This window comes from Pristis pectinata, chromosome 14 (genome assembly GCF_009764475.1).
Source record: "Pristis pectinata isolate sPriPec2 chromosome 14, sPriPec2.1.pri, whole genome shotgun sequence".
Taxonomy (NCBI): domain Eukaryota; kingdom Metazoa; phylum Chordata; class Chondrichthyes; order Rhinopristiformes; family Pristidae; genus Pristis; species Pristis pectinata.
In genome coordinates, this window is record NC_067418.1 from 16,528,702 (window position 1) to 16,551,670 (window position 22,969).

The 22,969-nt window shown below is 38.3% G+C and overlaps 1 protein-coding gene across 1 annotated transcript in view; it reads left to right on the forward strand.

Moving 5' to 3' along the window:
* Positions 1–22,969, forward strand: part of ano3 (anoctamin 3) — a 364,194-nt gene that overhangs the window by 198,226 nt on the left and 142,999 nt on the right. The window contains exons 3-8 of the mRNA XM_052029629.1: positions 6,870–7,058; positions 10,490–10,603; positions 11,759–11,886; positions 16,084–16,242; positions 19,642–19,742; positions 20,314–20,358. Of these exons, the coding sequence (XP_051885589.1) occupies positions 6,870–7,058; positions 10,490–10,603; positions 11,759–11,886; positions 16,084–16,242; positions 19,642–19,742; positions 20,314–20,358 (736 nt within the window). The remainder of the gene's footprint in view (positions 1–6,869; positions 7,059–10,489; positions 10,604–11,758; positions 11,887–16,083; positions 16,243–19,641; positions 19,743–20,313; positions 20,359–22,969) is intronic.

Below are 22,969 nucleotides of genomic sequence, written 5' to 3' on the forward strand. Positions count from 1 at the left end.
CCCGTGATGGGAGTTGAAAGTAACATTTCATAAATAAAAAGCGAAATTCTGCAGATGATGAAACAGAAATAAAATCAGAAGTTGTTGGAAATACTGTACAGGCCAGGTAAGATCTGTGGATCAGAAAGGTTAACTTAACTTTACAGATCTAAGAGCTTTTGTCAGAATAGGTGAAAATAGGTTGATGGACATATTGTTTGCAGTATTTATAATTTTGAATGTTGTACAAACATGCATATTTTCTAAATGAACTTCTTATGCAGACTTCTTATACTATAGTGCAAATGTAACAAAGCTAGTAACAGCATGTAGAACAATAGTCTTCACAATGAGTTGTAATTTAACTGAAAGTGGAGAACAGGAATAACTGAAGAATGTATTATTAATGGCTGTCTACATAATGTCATCCTGTTAATATATTTTGAGATACACACACAACAACTGCAGACTTACAGACAGCACCAAAGTAAATATTGTTTGAAATACAAGTTTCTTTTCCAATAATTGAGTCAGAAATGGTAGCTGAAGGCTAAGCAAACAGCAGAGAACATTATGAAGTCTATCAGTTTCAGGTGGACATTTGTGAAATCTAAAAAACATATGATCTTTTCATTGGTTCTTGTGAGATCTTGTTGTTTATAAAATTTCTCCTTTTGAAACGTTAAAATGTTGAGCCCACAGGAGTATCTATCCATGAATTTGCAGAGCTTTTGGGTAAGAGTGAGGGAAAAGGACCGACGGGGGATTGGTCCATAAGGAATTGCCATAGGTTCAACAAGTTGAATGACCTTTAGTGTCTTAATGACTCTGTAATTCAATTTATTCTTACTCTAAATTTAATAAAGATAATGAAATCACTGGTTCAAATTGAAACATGCAATGAAAACATGAGCCAAATGTTAGCAGGCTGTCTTCAAGTCCCTGGTGTTCTGACTGAAACTTGTTGCACACACTTCACATTTACTTGGAGCTCACTGTAGCCAGCGCATGAACAGATAATCAATCTTTTTTAGTAATGGAACTTATCAATTCCAGTACACAAAAATACCAGAATATAACCAGAAGTTAAGGTTAACGAGTGGTAATTAATTATCAAAACCCAAATTCAAATACAATAGTTGATATTTTTACATATTACTTACTTGTAAACCAAATTTTAAAGCAAAGCAATGAGTTTATCTGAGCCAAAAATATTACAGTGTAATGTTCTGGCCATTAATATGGTTCATAACTTTATTAGATTGATCACTTTTTAGTCACATTGAACCACCTGTAAAGTTAAATGCTCTGAAGTCATCATTTCTGTGAAAGTAGTCTTGTTCAGTGGACTGGTAACAGAACTTAATGTTGGATGTTTGATGCATGAAAAGTGCATATCAGTGTGATTTATGTAAACAGAGGCTTTTGATATAAACAGACAGCTCAGTGTGGTGCCCCTACTTAGGGATCAGGGAGAAGGTGGAGAAGCCAGGAGTAACCTATGCGGTCACAGTAAGAATGTGCAGACTCTACACAAAGAGCACCAGAGGTGACGATTGAATCTGGTCACAGGAATTGCGAGGCATTAGCACTGCCTTCTACATAGCTTACTCATTTTCCTTGACGTATGCATCACTGACAAGTTTGGGATGTATGGCATGTGCCTGATTGCCCTGGAGAAGGTGGTGGTGAACTACCTTCTTGAATCACTATAGTCTTTCTGGTAAAAGTGCACCCACAGTGCTTTTTGGAAGGAAGTTCCAAAACTTAGGCCCAATGATGTTGAAGCATCAATGATGTATTTGCATCTCAGAATGGGGTGTAACTTGGAGGGGAACCTGAGTTTACAGACAGATGTGAACTTCTGCAGATTGCACAGCAGTTACACTGAGAAATCTGCCTGTTGAGCCACAGCAATTAGAACTGGCACAAGTCCAGCAAAACTATTTATTCATTCATATTGGCAAATATTTCTATCATTTTTAATATCATTTTCAGCTATTTAACATTAGATTGTGCACAGAGTGGATAGATGAGTCTGCCTAAAGTGCTGATTTTCTGTGACTAAACCGTATTCAGCTGCACTAAGCATATTTCATGTTACCCTTCATATGCATTTCAAGAAATATTTGTAGAAGCAAATTTTTTTTTTAAGTTGCTCTCGATAACTTTGCCAGGTTGCACTGGTTCATGGCAGATATTGTGTTCAGTAATAAAAATAAAAATGAGCTTACATGGCCATTTGAGACGAGAAACCCAGGCATAAAGTCTACTGCACTTCTGAGTGTGATTTGCCTCTTTATTGTTGTGTGTACATGAAGCAAAAACCCTGTCTTGGCAGCAGGGAAAAGTCTGGTAACTACAGACCTGTGAGCCTAATGTCAGTGGTGGGGAAGATAATGTAAAAAATTTCTAAGGGAGAGGATTAATGATCACTTGGAAGGCAAGGACTAATCAGAGACAGCCACCATGGCGTTGTCAAAGGCAGATCTGTCTGATCAGTTTGATTGAATTCTTTGAAAAGGTAACACAGTGTATCGATGAGGGCAGGGCAGTCGATGTGATTTACATGGATGTTAAGGCATTTGACAAGATCACACATGGGTGACTGGTTCAAAAGGTTGGGGTGCATGGGATCTAGGGAAAGTTGGCAAACTGGATCCAAAATTGGTTTTGCAATAGGAGACAGAGGGTGATGGTAGAGGGTTGATTTTGCATTTGGATGCCTGTGACTAGTGGCGTCCCACAAGGATACGTGCAGGGACCCTTGCTGTTGTAATATGTGTGAATGACTTGCATGTCGATGTGGGAGGCAAGATCAGTAAATAGGTGGATGACGCAAAAGTCGGCCGAGTTGTTGGTAGTGTGGAAGGTAGTCTTAGGCTGCAAAGAGAAATCAATGTGTTGGTGAAGTGGGCTGAGAAATGGCAGATGGAATGTAATCCAGATAAGTGTGAGGTGATGCATTTTGAGAGCACTAATGAGGCCAGGACACACACCATGAATCGTAGGGTCTAAGTGAGTAATGAGGAACAGAGGGACCTTGGAGTACAAGTCCAAAGATCCTTGGAGGTGGCAATGCAGGTAGGTAGTGTAGTTAGGAAGGCATATAGGATACTGGCCTTCATTATTTGGGACATCAAATACAGAAGTCGGGCAGTTAGGCTCCAAGATCATAAAAACTTGGCAGACCACTGCTGAGGGTTGCATGCTGTTCTGGTGACTAATACACAAGAAGGGTGTGACAGCACTAGAGAGGGTGCAGAGAAGATTTATCAGGATGTTGCTTGGGATGGAGCAGTTCAATTGTGAGGATAGACTGAAGAAGTTGGGTTTGTTCTCCCTGGAGTGGAGATGGTTAAGAGGGGACATGATTGAGGTATATAAAATTATGAGAGGTATTGGTAGGATAGACTGCAGGAAACTTTTCCCCATGCCAGAGATGGATAAAACTGGAGGACATAGGTTTAAGGTAAGAAGGAAAGGTTTAGTGTGGATATGAGGAGGACCTTCTTCACCCAGAGGCTGGTAAGTACTGTCAATGCACGGCCTGAGAGAGTGGTTAAAGCTTGGTTGCTGCCAACACTTAAGAAGTTTCTAGATTAGCATTTGAACGATAAGGGGGCTACGGACCAAATGCTGGATGATGGGATTAATACAAAAGGATGCCCACTGGTTGGTGTGGACGAGTTGGGCTGAATGGCCTGTTACAATAAATATCAAGAGACTTTTTTGATATTAAAGTAGTCGAGATCTGGGGTTTGTGCTGGAAAATGGCACTGAGGTTAATGTCAGTGATGACCTTATTGAATGGTGGAGCAGGTGCAATGGGCCAGATCACCTACTCCTACTTTCATTTCTTATCCTCGTGTGTACATAGAAATCAACAACTGGCTCATAGAGTAGCATATGGGACAGTATTGGAATTGAGCATGAAGACAAGAAATAAAACCACTTATTAAAAATGTGTATATTTCTAGAGGAATGAAAGCAAAACATCACCAAGGAATAATTTCTATGCCGTAATTTTATACCTGGAACTCAAATGGAAGTTAAAGTGGCTTGAATAAATAGTTTAGAACCTAACCAAAATGTGCCATTTGGAATATCCTATGGCTCCCAGATGATTATTTGACTCTTTGCAAACCGGAAGTTTGATGTGCTTTAAAAAGAAATGTTTGAATGTGGCCATGAATTTTTGGATCCAAGCTTAGTCTGCAGCAAGATGATTTATCTGATGGCAAGGATGAGTTAATAAGACAGAGAAGGTAGGTACCAGCACTAGTGCCAGTAGGTGCAGTGCTAGCATAACACGTATGAAAACTGGAACTTGGCCAAATTTTCTGATGCTCTCAAATTGAGATGCCTTTGGCAACAATGGGTAGTGGATTATGAGAAATAGAAAATCAAGGATGATTAGTCCAAAGAGCCAGCCCTAGAATTCATAAAATAGGTCAATGCGGATGAAATTGTATATGGATAAATGTGATGCAATGTATTTGGGGGAAAAAGCAACTCTTGTCTGAGATGTTAGGCTCTGCACGTAACAAGTCTTTTAACTGCAGTGCAGCAATCAGCCAGTAAAACAAATCAAATACTGACTGGTACAGTTAAAGGAATAGAATACATGTAGGAGTAAATTATGCCCCACCCAGACACTGAAAGAACATTAGGTCAAATGGCTGCTTTCTCTTCTGTAAAATCTGGGCTTCTATGGCACACCTTGTATACTGTATTCAGCTCACTAATTTTCAAACTTTGTAAACAATACAAAATAAAACCAGGATGTGAGACTTATCCCTAGCTGCAGAGGACTTGAGTTATGAGGAAAAAACTTCTTAAATAAAATATTCAAAATAAAACAATCTCAATATTTCAAGTTAAACAATATCTGTAGTTTGAGGGTACAGATTCAAAATGACCCCAAAATGCATTCAGAACTGATTGCATCAGGTTCTTTACAGAGAGTAGCTAATGAATGGAATGTTGGGTTTGAAAGTATAATGAAAACACTGGAAATAATTTAAGAAACTGATTAATATTTTGCTAGTAAGAGCATCATTAGCATTTAAAATGAATTAAATATGCTTTCATTTAACAAAATTGTACTGATCATGATAATGTAGGAATACAAGAAGTCAAATGCTGTTTTATCTTCTTTTGCCCATTTGTTGTCAGGCCATAGAATTGATGACTTCAAATTAAGTGGTGGAAATGGCCTCAAAATTATGTTGGTACTGTCAGAGCCCCATTCTCTTTGATAATGTGGCAGGCTCCAATTTGTAGTGGTCAAGACTCCAACCTATTTCCGGCAATGTTCTCTTTCTTTTCTTTCATATGCAGGTTGGATTTCAATAATATAAATAGCACCCCAGATGGCAAGTAGTTTAGAACACGCACCCTGCAGGAAATTGCTATGCTAAATTCAGTGGAATAGTTGGATGCAATTAAATCATTCTTTGCAAGCAGATCTACCAGATATTGAAATCCTGCCCTCTTCAATTGCTCAGAGATCAGTGCCAGTACTAAATTTTGCTGCGAATTTAGATTGGAAAGAGTTTGGGTTTGGTCGAAGCCATGCTGCAGCTCCATTATCAGTAAGAAGAACTATAGCCAACATCCATTTGTTTAACAAGTGTCTGTTTCATGGGGGAACAAGATAAGTGCTTTATTTTTTTCTATGCTCTATACTGCCTCTAATCTGCTGATCTGCAGAATCCCACTGCAAGTTGCTCCTCAAGACTGGTAAGATATTTTTGGGCAAAGTTGAAAGAAAGTAAGAAAGAAATTTAACCCCCACAAGCAATTCCTCCTTCTAGCTTACCCCTTTCTTCCACTTGATGCAGTGTGATGAAGAGCTAATGGACAGTTTTGTTGTATTTCAGACTGCTATTGCCCTTAATATTACTTGTGTTTTAATATAGTCTCCCTTGGAGTAAGGCTGAAATACAAATTGAACAAAGTCCTTGTAGGGAGCAGAGTGGCTTAACTACTTTGATTCAGTAACTCCAAGTTCCTAACAAGATGCTGGAGGAACTCAGCAGGTCAGGCAGTATCTGTGGAGGAAAATAGTCGACATTTCGGATTGAGACCCTTCACCTGGACTGGAAGAAACTTGAAAGATCGACTGTCTATTTCCTTCCATGGCCACTGCCTGACCCGCTGAGTTCCACTAGCAATTTGTTTTTTGAAGTGAGAAAACAAGTTCATTTTCAATGACAGAGGAGGTGTGGGAGGAATGTCTGGAACACAGAGAACCTCTGTCATAGGGTGCTGTGTTCGTTGAAGGGTCCAGATGAAGGGTCTCAACTCAAAACATCAACTGACCATTTCCCTCCACAGATGCTGCCTGATCCTCCAGCATCTTGTCTGTTGCTCCAGGTTCCAGCATCTGCAGTCTCTTGTGACTCCAACTTCCTGTCCTTCACCTTACCTTCTACTTTGACAGTCACAGACTATTTTATATTAGATGAAGAAATATCAGACATGATATTTTTCTTGCAGAAAAAATATACCAGTGATATCACTTTGTGGATAAATTGATTGTTTTTCTTTTGTTTTTGTCAAACCAAATTAGAACAGTGTTTGTTCTGACATCAAGGGAGAGAAATTCATCTTTGGTCACCAGTACCAAATGATGAATCTGAATGGTGCAGGTGAGTGTAGCAGCTGCAAATGTTTAGCTTGAATAGCAATAGATTATTTTTTACCTCACCCCTCCCAAAGATTTGTTGAAGAAATGCTTTGATGGCATCAAGTGAAATGGGAATATATTTGAGGAATCTGCATTATTCAGCATCCCTTTTCTTTTTCATCCTTTTTATATATACTGAGACACAAAGTCAGTTTTGAAAATGATCAAAGCATCTGTAATTCTCTTTCTTTTCTAGGAATGAACAGTAGTATTAGTGGGATTATCACAGAACAGCCATTGAAGCCATCTAGAAGAAGCTTGCCTTGTCTGGCTCAGAGTCAAACATTACCTAACAATCTGAGCAAGCATTCATTGCAGCAAGCATCCAATCAGAAGGAGACCACAATCGCAGGACCATGTACCACAGATTTATCTTTTCAAAAAGGTCAGATTATCCACAAAATATTCTGTGCTATTAACAATGAATCATGCTTGCATATTGAAACTTCTATTAAATACTTTAGCATATATTCAATACAGTGGTTTTAGAGCAGTAATATGCATTGCTATGGCTTATAGCCAGTTAAATTAAAGAATGAGTTCCATTTCTTCAATGTTTGTTTTCTCTTTAAGGTAATGCAATCACTTCACAATTGGCAGCAGTAATACGAAGTAGAATTGTTGATCTTTTGCAGACAATTATTGGTTTCATATAAAAGGCATCTTTCCTTTGATCCTTATGAGCATAAGAATTGATATTGATCCCAGCCCCAAAAACTCCATCCTGGAAAATGCATCTGGGACCTGTAGCAGAGGTCATTAACTGGAGCAGTTCATTTGCTTGGAATAGCCATTCACCAATGCCATCATATCCACACTTAATTAAGCCACATGAAGACGCTTAAATAATCGAAAGTACTAAAATATGTGTTTAAAAAAAAACATTTTCTCTCCTCATCTCTATCATCCCAGGAATCACCATACAAGAGAATGGGATTCTGAACTTATTCCAACTTTGACTGGAGTAAGACCGAATAGACTAGATACCCCTGTGTAATACTGTGGAGTGTCAGTAAGACACGTTTGCACCATTGGAGCGCAGTTGCAGTGTCGAGTGGCAGACGTGTTAGTATCTATTACTCAACTTGTCCCAGACTTAAACCGGGTCTGTGTAAATCTAGTACTTAATTGTCAGGGGGCAAGTGAACAGCAATACTTTTCATTGGAACGGTTGTCATTATCCAGCATCATTGACCCAGTATCGTACACTTTATACCAAGCTGAAGGTGGTAGAAGGGGTGGAAGTTTAGAACATGTTTCCTTATTTAATAATCAATGTTACAACAACTGCAAGATTGCTGGATTCTGTTAACAAAAAGCCAAGAGATTTGGGAAAAATGGCAGGCAAATGGAGTTCATCCATGATCTCATTCAATGACAGAGCAGGAGAGAAGGGGAATGCCTCCTCAGTTCTGATGTTCCTGTGAAGTCGAAAGTTCACCCAATGGCATCTCTGTGCTTATTTTTGAGTGCCATATGACAAAGCACAATTTACTTACTCTGATAATTAAAATTACCATTGATCTAGCTGAACAATTGTGTGCAATCAAGGAACATCAGGACTGAAGATATTTTATTGGAATGCATCGTCCTTTGGAGGACTTCCCATCCCCTCCCTTTTTATATGCATGCTGTTGACTTGTTACTTTGGAAGGTTTCAAAAGAAGAAAAAAAGTGTCAAACTGTGGTCTGTACATGGTGAGACCCTGGACATCATACTGCTGATGTCCTGTTCATTGATGTTAATTGAAAGGAAAATAACATGTTTTTTTTCAGTGACCAGCCATTGACGTTGCTGGTTCAACCTGCACTGGCTGATTAAAATCTATCATCGATGTAATATCAATTTGGACGACTGTGATTAATATTTTATTGATTGTAACCAAGCATCAACTTAATGACATCTAAGGAAATAATATTATGAAGACATAAACAGCACTTTCTATTCCTATTACATGAAGAGTCCACTACTCAAAACATTGCACCAGCCTCCACTTTTTTTTTCTCCACTTAAAAGCTATTTGGGCACAGGTGCTTTGAATCAGGTTTTCACATAAATGCCCCTAATCTCATAATGCTGCTTGTACAATACCTCATGTTCTGGACACCTGGAGTGTCAGGCCTCTCTAATCAAGGATCTTCACAATACCTCCCTAAAATTGACTGCTCAAGGTTTTAAGCAGACTGCTGTGTAAGCACCTTTAGGAGCAGCCTTTGTTGCATTTTATTCAATACAAGATGGTGCATGATATGAATGTTAAAGATAACATAACTTCACAATTTTCTAACTGAAAGTAACATCAGCTTCTGTTGCATTACAAAACTATCGTTCCTTGCTTTCGAACTGCCTAAGGTATGATCTAATTTTGAGGTGAAATTTGTTGACTGCATTTAAGTGCAGCAGTTAATCTGTCGATCTGAAACTAATTTCATTTCTGAAGGTATTGGTAGAGCAATATTAACCATTTCACAGCTATAACTACAGGACTCCAAAACTCTTAGCTCTAGTCACGAGTATGAATAATTTATTATTTCAACAAACAGCTTAAATGGCAGTTATTAAATCCTGTCATTTTAATTGTAAACCATTTTTCAACAATATAATCACAGTTGGGACCAACTTGGCAAGAAATAAAAATCAATGTATAAGAATTCCTCGTCATTTGTTCTGGAAACATTTTGTGACTCTGGCTAGTTTTTGTTCAAGCTTTTCTGCAAATCACAGGATGAGAAATCCACGATGAACCAATATCACCAGGCAATATTTTAGTTTCAATTTAAAACCGAATGATTTGCTTTTGTAAAAAAAATTGTGGTTGATTTATTTGAGAGTGATAACCAGATGAAGTTTTATTAATATTTCTGAAAATAGATTCATCCTGAAATATATACATTTTAACTCTCTGACAATCCACCCTCCTTGAATTCTCCAATTTGGAAATTACATTAGAATAAAATATACAAAGTGATTTTCTGTTTTCTATTCAAATTGGAGTACAATTCTTAATAAGTTATAAAGAAATGTATTCAAAATATTTTTACAACCTGCCTATAAATGTCCAAATGATCTAGCTTAATTCTTGGGTCCTTTGTCATGTTCTAGACCCCGAGGGTGCTGTCAGTTTACAGTATGATATTCTGTGAAATTATCACAGGGCTCAGGGGAACACAATTCTGGTAATTCATACTTATATTTTGTGTAATAATTATGCTGATATGGGAAGTTGTGCAGAAAAAACTCATGGACAAAGTTTTAAAACAAATTTTAAAGTAATCTACAGCCGTGTATAATTTAATGTGCAATCACCGTGTAGTTCATAATGTGCAGTTCAATAAAACACATGAAGTACAGGCACTGTACCTTGAGTTTTACATGAGACATGAGTCACACAACATTCTGACTTGGAAATGTATTGCCAATCCATCATCAACAATGGGTATAAATTCTGGAGATCCCTATTGAAGAACACAGTAGGAGTATCTTCATTAGGAGAACTGCTACAGTTTAAGAAGGTAAATCCCCGCCACCTTCTCAAGGGCGATTAAGGATGGGCAATAAATGCTGGCCTTTCCAGTGACACCTACTTCTTGCATGTATAAATTATAGAAATGAATGTATCCTGTACATGTGGAGTTGCCTTTTTGCTTTCCCTGACAAAAGCTATCTCCATTTTTAAGCCTCTTCAATGGGGGTCGCCATTATTTTTGCTCATTTGTTTTACGAAACCGATTCATGAATTTCCAACTGCTTTTCAGCTTTATTTCAACAGTTGTAAAACAGGTTGATGACAAAGTGTCTCTCTCCTAATTTTGCAGAAATGCCTCCAGAGTCTGGCTCAGTTGATAACACTATGGTTTACAGTTCCTCTCAACAGTCACATTCCGGACTTTGGCCACAAGAATCTGTTGTTGAATGCATTGTTCCCCTAGGTAATCTCTATATTAATATTAAATAAATTACTCAACTCGGTCATTACATGTAGTATTGAGACAGTCACATGAAATGTCTGAAAGAGTTCTCAACTGGTAAATTCATTGTTTCTGCTGCACTTTGAAGAATTTATAATGAGCACAGCTAGAATGTGGGAAATTCAAAATGCTGTGCCCCAGTGATTAATGTTGGCTCCCTTGTGGTTTTCAATCTAAAGTGTTGACTTTGAATTAGAAACCTTATGAAAATGAGTAGTTTGCAGATGAATTTAATTTGAAGGGATCATTACATCTTAAGGATCAATCATGATTATATATATAACAAAAAATAGAACATGTCTACAAATAGGCAGATTTATGACTGCTGCAGTTCAAGATTGGTAAATGCCAGGAGAGCAAATTGAATACTACAAATATATTACAAACTGTGAAGAAAAAGGGATTTCGAGTGATGGTATGTTCAATGCTTTGAGGTTCATTTATGATAAAGTGAATGTACTGTCAAATAATTCTTCTACAGTCCAGTGTAAATTGAAAATTTCAAACTAAAGGTATGCAGCTGTCTGTTCAGAGTACATCCTGAGTGATGTATTTGGGATGGCCTTCATGGCTAGTAACTTCCTCAGAGCTACTATTGCTTAACATAAGAATATACACAAACCATAAGGGATCTTTTAATGAAAAGTCATCCAGCAAGCTGCAGATGAAGAGAGTGGATTGCACTGGCAACAAGTAATTGGGTAAGGGGAATATTTTCATTTTTTAATGGGTCAGGGATTGACTGTATACATCACTGTTCCAATACAAGAAATCATTCCAATTTCTAAGCATTTTTTTTCATTTTCAATGGTGTGCTGTAAGTGTGAATCTTTTTAGCAGTCCAATTATTTATTAGGACAGAATACTTGCATAACAAAAATGTTTGTGATCTCAAAGGCTAATGACAACCAATTTAATCAAATAATTGCATCATCAATAACAAATGTTCAGGATAAACAGTGCTAATGTAGATCTCAGAAAATAAGAATTTATTTCAGCTCTGATGCAAGAGGGATTCCTGTAGCTGATTTCTGGTTTTGCAACTGTGTATAAAATGTGTTGAGTTTTGTTTGTCTGCACTTCTGAATAGTAAGCACTATTTCTGTTCTTTTCCAGATGAAGATAAGGATTGGAGTACAACAGAATCTGAACAAAGAACGTATGATTCTCAGACTGATCATATCTTTCTCCTCCAGACCCCATCAAAGCAAGAGTTCTTGGAAGTTTCTAATGACAAACAGAAGGTATTATTTTCAGCAAAATATTTCATATCATGTACTTTTGATAATTTTGTAGATTTTCCAAATACAACAACACTGCTCAGTTATCTGCTATTGCTGTAATAAGCTTAGATCAAGAAGAGAACATCAAGGTAGATTTTCAATTTTACTGAATGTATAGGTTGTTCACTCTTTATTAAACCCATCCAATTTTCACTCCATCAGTTTCTTGCTCCCAGCTGCATTGTCTTTTGCAGCCCTTTTACTAGTTTTCCTCCTCTGTATTTCTGTTGCTCCATTGACTGACTTTGATCCTCTTCATTGACTTGTACTGTATTCCCTTCAAAGTCTGGCAGAGATGAAATGAATTTTGATTAAACTAAGGAGCTAAGTGTCTCTTGAATGTTGGCTATTGCTTGAGAACTGTGCAAAAGAACTACCCATCCTGCAATATAACTCAATGGGATGAAGAAAAGTAGTTCCTTTAATGCAAAGAAAAAAATGTTTCATGTTCAAGAGTTTTGGAAAACTAGGTACAGAATTTCAAAATGACATTGGCGTTATGCCTACAGCCCCATGAGAAATTATTACTCAGCAGTACGATATGCCTGGAATGAGAATGGTCGATAGCAGTGTCTCTCTCGACTCGGTGTCCATGCCTGGTTTAGTGCCCTTGTAGAAGTGCTGAAACCTACACGGGTCATTTCAGATTTCAGCACCAGTGCATATCTGATTAAAGACCAGGTAAATCCAAGAGCCTCATATGGAGACACACAGCAGCCAACCACTTTGGAGAACATCTAAACAAAGGAAAGTATTTATGTTAAAAAAAACACAACATAAGCAAACACTCACACGGTGTGAATAAAGTTATTAGTCAAATTACTGTGTTGTCAAAGTCCAGACAACTTTGCAAAAGTGGTTGAATAGACAACAGAATAGTACACTTGATGCAAGTATATCTGTGAAAGGCATGAGGGAGGTGCAGACAGGCTGTTGATCAGGGGTTGGATTTTCATGCTACGAGATGGTCTTCCCATTGAAGCTGCTTGCCAGCAGGAAAGAAGTTCTCCTTCTCGGCCTTTTCAGTCTAAATCAACTCCTCTTGATGGACCAAAGCATCATGCTTTTTCAGCGTGATGGTGCTTCATTGTAGAGTGATGTTCTGCTGCATACAGTGGATTATCCAATGCTTTTATCAATTGTGCACATGGACACCTTACTCAGCCGACAGCTTCAATCATCTAAACTACTGGGGGCTCTGTGCTGACACTCTTGAAGGTATGAACCTCACTCAAACTTAACAGGTTAATTTATTTCCTCGGTCATTGCAGAATTGTCTTGAGATGGGGTAACAGAGGGGCAATTGCGAATAATGAGTAGGTAGGGGAAGGAGCAATCAAAAGGGGCTTTATCCCTCCTTTAATTATTGCCAAGCAATGGTATATAAGATCTTTATTAGTCACATGTACATCGAAACACACAGTGAAATACATCTTTTGCGTAGTGATTTTGGGGGGCAGCCCGCTGGTGTCGCCATGCTTCTGGCGCAAACATAGCATGCCCATAACTTCCTAACTTGTATGTCTTTGGAATGTGGGAGGAAACCAGAGCACCAGGAGGAAACCCACACAGACACGGGGAGAACGTACAAACTCCTTACAGACAGTGGCCGGATCTGAACCTGGGTCGCTGGCACTGTAAAGCATTATGCTAACCACTATGCTATCGTGCGTGACTAGTTGGCCAAAAGAAATTCAGAAAAGAAATTGAATAATCATTGGTATAATTTAGGTGGCAGAAAACATGACCACAGTGTTTTTAAAACTGTAGTGTCAGATCCTATTAAAGGTTATGGAGAAGTATAAAGCCCTAACAGTAGATCCACACACATGGGTAGATCATCTTAACACACATCTTAAAAGATGGGTAACATGTTCACAAGTCCAGTTAACCATATCAACAAATAAATATTCAGCCAGAGCTGTCAACACTTTGGATTTCTAACATTTGCCAATGTAATACAGCAACTATTTTTCCAAATTAATTAATTGGCTATGAAGTACTGTGGGATTTTCCTGAGTTTGTAGAAGATTCTTTAAAAAATTAAGTTATTTGCAATTAGAATCAACATCAATCTCCAGAGTTTTTAAAGAGGAAAGTTGGACTGTAATTGAGAGAGTAGGTTAGCAGTTCTGTCAAGTAGCTTAGGAATGGAAACTTGATAATTAAAATGATGGCCAGTGCCAGATAATGCATGGTACTCTTACACATGGAGGCTACTGTGTACATGGCAGTGAGAAACAAAGGACTTCAGATGCTGGAATCTAGATGAAAAACACTATGATGCTGGAGGAACTCAGCAGGCCAGGCAGCATTGATGTTGGGAGAACAGTTAACATGGGCATGTGAGAGAGAATAAATTACAGGCCTGATAAGTTCCTCAAGCATCATAGTGTTTCTCATGTACATGGCAGTGTTCACAATCAGTATGCAATGCAACTTTGATGCCACTGCTTCAATATTTTAATATATTGAGAGGCACAGCCACAGAAGCAGGCTCTTCAGACCACTGAGTCCGTACTGACATTAATCACTCACTTACACTAATCCTACATTAATCTCATATTTTAAAATTTTCCCCACATTCTCATTAACTCCCCCAGATTCTACCACTTACTAACACACTAGGGGCAGTTTACTGTGGCCAATTAACCTACCATCCCACATGTCTTTTCGATGTGGGAGAAAACTGGAGCACCTGGAGGAACCCCACGTTCAAACTCCACACGGACAGCACCCGAGTTCAGGATTGAACCTGGGTCTCTGGCGCTGTGGGGCAGCGGCCAGTGCCTCTACTACTTGTGCCACCCTCATCACTCGTATGCATTCACACACTCGTGTTGTATCATTCATATGCAAAAATAGTCCAAATGCAGGAGCAGACTTGAATAAGAAAGGCTGGTCCACTTTCATTAAAAGGGTTTGTCCTTCTATGAGTTGCCATGAGGTCCACCAGTGAAGCAAGACATGGAATCCTTGTGGATGGTCCATTGCTTCTGATTTGAGGAATAATATTTTCCTCTTTCATTGTTATGGGTTAACCGGTAACACATGGATCCTTGCCATGGTTGCTTACCTCTGACAGTGCCATTTCCCATCATCTATCCGAGTCATGTGGTACCCACTCACATTTCCCATCCAAGATAAAGTAGCTGCATATCAGCCCTGATAAATGAAAGAACAGTTCCAAATGAGCACCGTTATCTAAGCTGTGGTGGGAGAACAGTTAACGTGGGCATGTGAGAGAGAATAAGTTACAGGGCAACAGAGTAATAAGTGGGGTCTGAGGCGATAGAACTGATGGGATTGCTCTGCTGGAACTGGCATGGATCCAAATGGCCTCCTGTGTCATTAAGTAAAAGTCACAGAATCTTGTTCTTACTACGCAGAGAAGGAGGTCCACTCAGAAGTCTTTGCCAGCTACCAGTGCAGCAGTCCTGTCATTCCCATTAGCAGTATTGCAGAAGGTGCAGCGCCACACTGACAAGCCGAAGAATCACAGCAAAATCCCATCCTGCTTGTATCTGTCTTTGAAAGAGATATCTGAGGAGTTCCCTTTCCTTCTTTCCTCATAACCCCACAGGTTTTCCTTTGAAGTATTTATCAAAGTTGTCACTGAGTCTGCCTCCACCATCCTTTCAGTCAGTGTATTCCAGCTCACTGCAACTTGGTGCTTTAAAAATAAATCTGGTTGGAATAATAGAAGTGGGATCAAGGTTAAATCATTTTTATCTTTGTTTTGGTAATTGTTGATGGAGTTTCCATTTTGATGACCTATGAAGGCAAAATGCCGATCAAAATTACTTTTTATAAAAACAACAAAGAAAGAGATAGAAACCACCTGACAAAGATGACCATGGTGGTTCTGCAGGTATCACTTTTTTTCCTGTCAGTCTACTTAGAGAGAATTTTTAACAAGATGTAAAATGTAGCTCAATACTATCAAAGTTGTTTCTCTTCCTCTGTTTTATCTCACCAATGTTTAACATCTTCGGCTAATTGCAAAATTATTCCAACTGTTAACAATGAAAAAAGAACTCAATCACTTGCGGGATGGCAAGAGTGGTTATAAATGTCCACACCTTTATGTTTGCAGTCGCTAGTTCTGATGGTTCTTGCAGTATTATTTGAAGTTGGTATCTTGTATCCTTTGTCCAGCATAAAGGCCACTTAGAGTTGGAAGACAGTCTGTTCTTCAAAGATGGAAAGAAAAGGATTGACTATATTTTGGTCTACAAAAAATCAGATATGCACGTAGAGAAAAGAAGCACCTTTGAAAAAAATCTGCGGGCGGAAGGACTGCAACTTGAAAGAGAGGTCTGAACAAAACAAATTGGATTATTTATAACCATTTTAATGTCATAGGTGTTTGGTGTTTTCAGAAGTTTTTATTTTCTTTAGAATTAGCTCTCTGGGTAGTTGAAGCACTGAATAAGTAAGTCAAATAGATCAAGGAGGCCCCAACTTCAATCCCTGGTCTATGCTAAGTCAGCTACTTGTTAGCAGAACAACAGAAGGAGTATTACAATTGACATCAGCAGTTTAGGGTTCAAAGGATGAGGGTAATTCATATCATCAGCCCACCTCCATTCACCTTAATGACACTTGTAGACTGTCTGTATGTGTCAGTGTGTGTGCATGCACACATTCACAATCATCTGTACAAGCAAAAGGCACAGGAGGGATTGGGATTGGTTCCTGTGCATCCTCTCTAATTCTGTGGCCTGGATTTGTGCTCTTCCATTTTGATGAAGCAGCAGCAGGAATTAATTCAGTTGGAAAGAGAAGAGAGAAAAATGAAATAAGAAAACATGGTGTTGTGTTAAGAAACCATTTGCTTTTTATAAGATAGTGGGGCTTTTAGGAAAATGAACCAGTTGAAACCAATTGTAGCTGGCCGTTAATCAACCCACTCTCACCACAATTCCCTACCTATGCAAATCATCTACCCATATTAGAGCTGCAGCCTAGAGACTGAAACTGGACCAAATGGACCAGCATCACTCAATTGTTAGCAGGCTTAGTACATGGAGTTTATGCCTTTTTATTAAGGTTATTTATTTTTTTATATTGTTTTTGGCATCCTAATTACTGTAAAACTCCACTGACCTAGTTATAGGTTCTATTTCTCCCTCCCAGTTGCTCTCTACTGCCTTTGGAAAGTATAAGTTTCTTTCCAGCAAGAATGATTGACTGGGCAGCTTTTGAAATAAATTCTATTGATGCAGCTGGTGAATATATCAAAATTTTCACCAATCTTACTCTGCATCGGAAAGCTCAAAATCAGATGGTTGCAATGCATTTCCAACCATGTCATCCATGCACAATTAATAAGTGGCACGTAGAACATAAGAAAGTAGGAACAGGAGTAGGTCACCTCTCAATATGATCATGGCTGATCTGCCCCAGGCCTAAACTCGGCTAGCAATGACCATCTGCAACTGGAGAAAGTCCCACCAATTCTCAGTGAAACAAAGGTATTACCATTGTCCACTTCCCATTCAGGAAACATATTGAAGATTTTGCTGGATCAGAAAATAACTTTGCCTAATTCCTGGGTCTGCAGCAATTGCATTTCAGAGAATGCCAGTGCCATAGTGACCCCTTTATTCTGCAAACCCATTGTAACGTCTCTGAAGTAAAAAGAGGGAATGCTGGAAGTGGTCAGCAAGTCAGGCAGCATTTGTGGAGAAAGAATCAGTGTTAACATTTTAGGTTTCCCCCTCAATACTTCCATCTGACAACATGGTGCTCTCTCGGTATTGACCGTTTGAGGTGCTCCCTCAATACTGCCTTCTGACAGTGCAGCATGTGTTATTATGTAGTTATAATAAAGAACTACAGTTCCCAGTAGGCAATGCAAGGGGTCACATGGGGAACAGGAAGTGGCTGTAAAAAGAGAGGGAAAGCAAGCCAGGCTGGTGTTGGTTAATAAAAATGTTCAGATGTTAAACCCACGTGAAGTTTGTCTCTTGATGAAGAACAAACATAACACAGCACTCCCTCAATAATGACCCTGATGGTGCAGTACTCTCTCAATACCACTGCTCTGACAGTTCAACATTTCTTCAGCACAACCCTTCCAATAGTGTAGTTCTCCCTCAGTACTGCCCTTCCAAAAGTGTTTTTCCTCCCATAGTACAGATGCTCCAATAGTGTGTTACTCCTTCAGTACTACCCCTCCTCCAGTGTTGTGTTCCCTCACCCTTTCCTCCAAACAATGAGCCTCTGTTTGCTCCGAGCAGCATCTGTGAACAAGTGGGAGGGAAAAATTTCAGTGAGGCTCAATGTATGTGCATGAAGTGACTGCTGTGGTTGAATATGTGAGGTGTAAGATGTGGTTTGGAACAGTGGAAGGAGTATCTGCTTGCCACAAGAACCATGATGGATGGAGATATATGGCTGCTTCTAATGACCTTGACTCATAAGTGTGATCTTTAACCTTCCTGTGGCACTGGGATCCAGAATGTAGAGCATCAACACCAGTATTGACCTCTCTGGCCACCTCCTCCCATTTCTGTTTCATTGCAGTAGAGGGAGGAGGACAGTTGTTGGCTGGCAGTAATAACTGGGTAATAAGAAAATAATGCATGTGCCAACTCCGAAATACGCCTATTGATGAAAATCTAGCACAAATAATACCAGGACACAGATAATTTCAGTGCATTTTTAATGGACTCATGAATGTCTAGCCCAGTAGGTTTACACTTAAGAGGAATATTGCTATGTGAACACAAGAAGAATTGGCCATCTTAGAGTTCAAGGCAATTTTGAATCCAGCAATTAAAAAAGTGTTGATTGATTGTCATTATATCACACAACATAGAAAGAGGCCATTGGCCTAACATGCCTGTGACAAGGTGACCCACTTGTGTTCTCATTCCCTATATTTGTGAAAAAAGAGATATTAGTTAATTTTCAATATTGTTTCCAATGGTAATGATGCCTTCCAAGATGCAATCAATTCCTTATTAATAGATCGTAAATGACAGAGTGCTTACTTGCACTTTGCAAAAATACTTCCCCAACAAACAACATTCCTTTCTGGAAATCCCTGCAAATCACTTTTGAGTGGACACATAATGTAGGCAGTGGAAATTTATAATGTAATAGAGACAATTGAACAAGGTTTAGAGCAACAAGCCAGCAATTGCCCTTCTTGTGGAGGATTCCTTGTCCATCAGTGGAATTAATATACTTGGAATTTATATATCAATTTTGTTTCTGTATAGCCTTGTCATTTTGCTGGAACTGGAAAGTACAATAAAAAGTAATAGTACCATCACACATGCTGATGTTGATTTCTAACCTTCAGCCCCTTGATTCCTATTTAACTTGTTGTTTATTTGGAATATTAAAAGAAAATCCTCAAATCTCCTTAGTTTGCCATCTGTACCATTTGTTAGGACATTCAAAAACAATTTAGATTTGTGCTATGGTTTCCATGATTCATTAGTCATGCTGCCTAAAGAAAATGATCTTTGGGAAGATTTGATAATGAGGTGAAGACCTAATGGGATTTTAAGTGTGGAATGATATTTATAAATGTTGATGCCCTGTAGGTAAAGCAATATCTTTATTATATATTAAGCTTTTGGCCACTGATTTTAATTTGTATAACCTGGTAACACACTTATCTTAAATTTGTGTTGATATTGATGTGAAAATGTTTTGAAAGCAACTTACTTTCTATTTCTTGTTTCTCTGTAACCACAGCAATCCATCACAAATAGTGACATAATGTTTGTGAAACTCCACGCACCTTGGGAAACAATATGTAAATATGCAGAAAGAATGAACATCCGCATGCCCTTTAGGTATTGTACGTGCCTTGCTCTGTTAAGTTCAAGTATCATAACTTTGTTAAATTACTAACCATTACACTGTGGGTTTCAATTATCTTTTGAGTAGCGGGTCAAGGAAATTGTTAAAGATCAGAGTGGGATTATAGCAACATTTGTAATAGAAGCTTTGAAAAGGTATAGCCTTCAAGATGAGAATTGTTTTGTTTTCCCTGTAGTAAATTATGTACTCCTTGACAGTCGTCAAGTTAGCACCAACTCTCTTAACTGAAAAATTAAATAATACCTCTTTATTTTTGGCAGTTTGTGAGAATTACCATAGGATAAATACAATAACAAGTCAATAATCGTGTTTCCGAGCATGTTTCCCAAAACTTTCTACCCTTCTAAAGCAGCATAAATAGTGATTATTTTGATCCTATAATGCTTCTTTTTGTGGAGACATGGAGTACAGCATGTACTGTGCATGGTTAAGTTACAATGTTTTTATTGCTTAATGGCATATTGACATTTGAAATACACAGTGAATAGATGTTACCTGGTCTTTCCTTCCTTGTGTTTAGTTTTTGTTTTCCTATCCATCCAGGAAAAAATGTTATTATACTGATTGGAGGAGCAAAATGATGAGCAGGTTGGTGGGTGCTGTGAAGCATTTGCTAATACCACATTCCATCCTGTTACAGATTGTGGTTGGTGGTTGTAAAATCACAGGCTGAGCACTATAGGTGTTGTTGCTGTCCAATATAGTATAATGCAGTACAAAATTAGGACTAGTCCAATTTTAGTGGAGGAAGAAATGCCTAAATTTAATTTACTTAGATATTTTAGTGATATTAATGTTGACTTATTAAGCACTTGGACACAAAATTGCAGTCACATAGGTTAAACATATTCCCACAATTTTCCAAGACCTTATCAAAAGATGTAGTTTTATTTATTATGGATTTCTTATTACAAAACTGCTGCTGTTTATCTCATACACTTCCATTGAATGTTTTTGGTGAACTGAACATCATGGTCATTCCACAGATGATTACTGATCCTTCCCTCCCTGCTTCAGGCAGTGGAGAGTGGCTGAGGAAATGATGCCCTGCTCAGCCAGTGTCGAATTCTTTCAGCTGTTGTTGATCAATCCTCTGCTCAATCTTTTCAAAAATGCTTACTTCCTTTTCTGCCCTTACAACCAGGATCATGAACTCTTTTTGTGGTTGTAAATGAAAATACCAGACATAATGCCAGACAGAATAGGCAGGCCATGGCAATGTTTCTTCAATAAGAATTTTGAATCACATGTCAAGTGAGTGACAGTTTTGCGTGGGCCTGCCTTCTGTAGCTTAACTAGAAGTTGCTGTTCCCTCCATTCCATTAAAGCTTCCAGTCTGTGACATTCAGAGCTGTCAGTCTGCTCTTGATATAATGCCATATTGAACATTATTTGAGCAACATGTGACCATAAAGTAACATCATATTTGGCCTTTACAGAGCATTTGTGAAATTAAGTAATTTTCTCTAAGCAATAGATTTAAGCTATTCCCATCAGTGTATTTCTCAGAGCTTGTGGTCAGCACAAGAGTAACTATTCCCAATTAAAGTTATATGATTTAGCCGTTTGTTTTTCACATTTACAAATATTAAATCATATCTGTATTTATTTCAGAGAACTGAAAGCTGGGAGTTTCTTTAGCAAGAAAATGTCATTGTCTTCCTATTATACAGGATCTGCTAAGGCAATGCAAAGACTTTACAGCCAAATTGTTCTCAGGTGGATGCATTATCTAGAGTAATATATAACATAAACTCAGTTATACTATCAATAAGTCTTGTTCAGCAGTTTGCCGTTTTTTTTTCCTGTTTTCTTAAGAACTTGGAAGGAGTTTGTTCATCCTATTGAGTCTAAAGTTGCTCTCTGAACAAAACCATCAAGCCCCTTCCCCTACGTATTTTTCTGTAGCTTATTCTCTCTCACATGCCCATCAAATCTCCCAATTACAGTAGCCAATTAACATACCGGCACATCTTTGGACAAGAGCACCCAGACCAAACCACACAGTGCAAACACAGTGCAGACAGCATCTGAAGTCAGAGTCAAACCTGGTTCAGTGGAACCATATGGCAATAGCCCTACCTGCTGTGTGACTGTGCTATCCCTAATTCATTGCCAGTTTTTCCAAGGAACTGAGACTTTGGAAGTTTGACTTTGCTGGTTTATCATATGTATCACTTGTGCCAATTCTGCCAAATGTAATCGATTCACAATTACTTTACCACAGATTAAAAATGATACACATTTTGGCATGGGATACATGTTTTCCCAAAATGAGCACTCATTATTTGAAATATTGTCTGGGATTATCAGCTTCAATGTCTTTTTCAGAAATTGTTTTGATTTCAAATTGTTAATTTTGATCAACACACACAAAATGCTGGAGGAACTCAGCAGGTCAGGCAGCATCTATGGAGGGAAATAAACAGTCAATATTTTGGGTTGAGACTCTTCATCAGGTTTGGATGAAGGGTGTTCAGATGTCCACTCCTGATGAAGGGTCTTGGCCAGAAACGTTGACTGTTTATTTCCCTCCATAGATGCTGCCCGACCTACTGAGTTCCTCTAGCGTTTTGTGTGTGTTGCTCCAGATTCCAGTATCTGCAGAATCTCTTGTGTTAATTTTGATACTGTTCTTATCAGATACCTAGGCATTTTTACCATGTTAAAAGTATTATGTAAATGCAAATTTTTTCTTAAAATATGCAATGATGGTAAAGATAATTTTTTTTTAAACTTTTCTCTTGTTATTTTTCCTATGTAGTAATGGTTTGAGTAGATAGTTACATTTCTTCCTGATATTGTGTCTGTCAGGGGCTTCAGGAAGAAAATCAGCTCTTCCCAAAATGAAGGCCATCCTTCAGATTTCTTTAATGCATTTTTCTGAATCTGTCTTGAACATCATCAGCAGATTTCTTTTTAAGTCATTCAAAAATCCCAAACCTGCAAGGGTTTTCTCGGTACTGTAGAAAGGGTGGAAAATGTGTCGAAAATTTGTAACTTTTTTTCCCCCAAAAGTAAAGCAATTTGTTTGCTTGAAAAACCTGCTTTGGTAAGAGGTGCAATGTTTCCACTGTGTTTCAACAGATATCAGAGGGAACTTAGTTAGTGAGCTAACAGCTGGATTAATTTTTAAAATGAATTGAGATTGATATTTGCAATTTGAGCTATGGATGTTGATTATTTTTTTAAAAAAAGC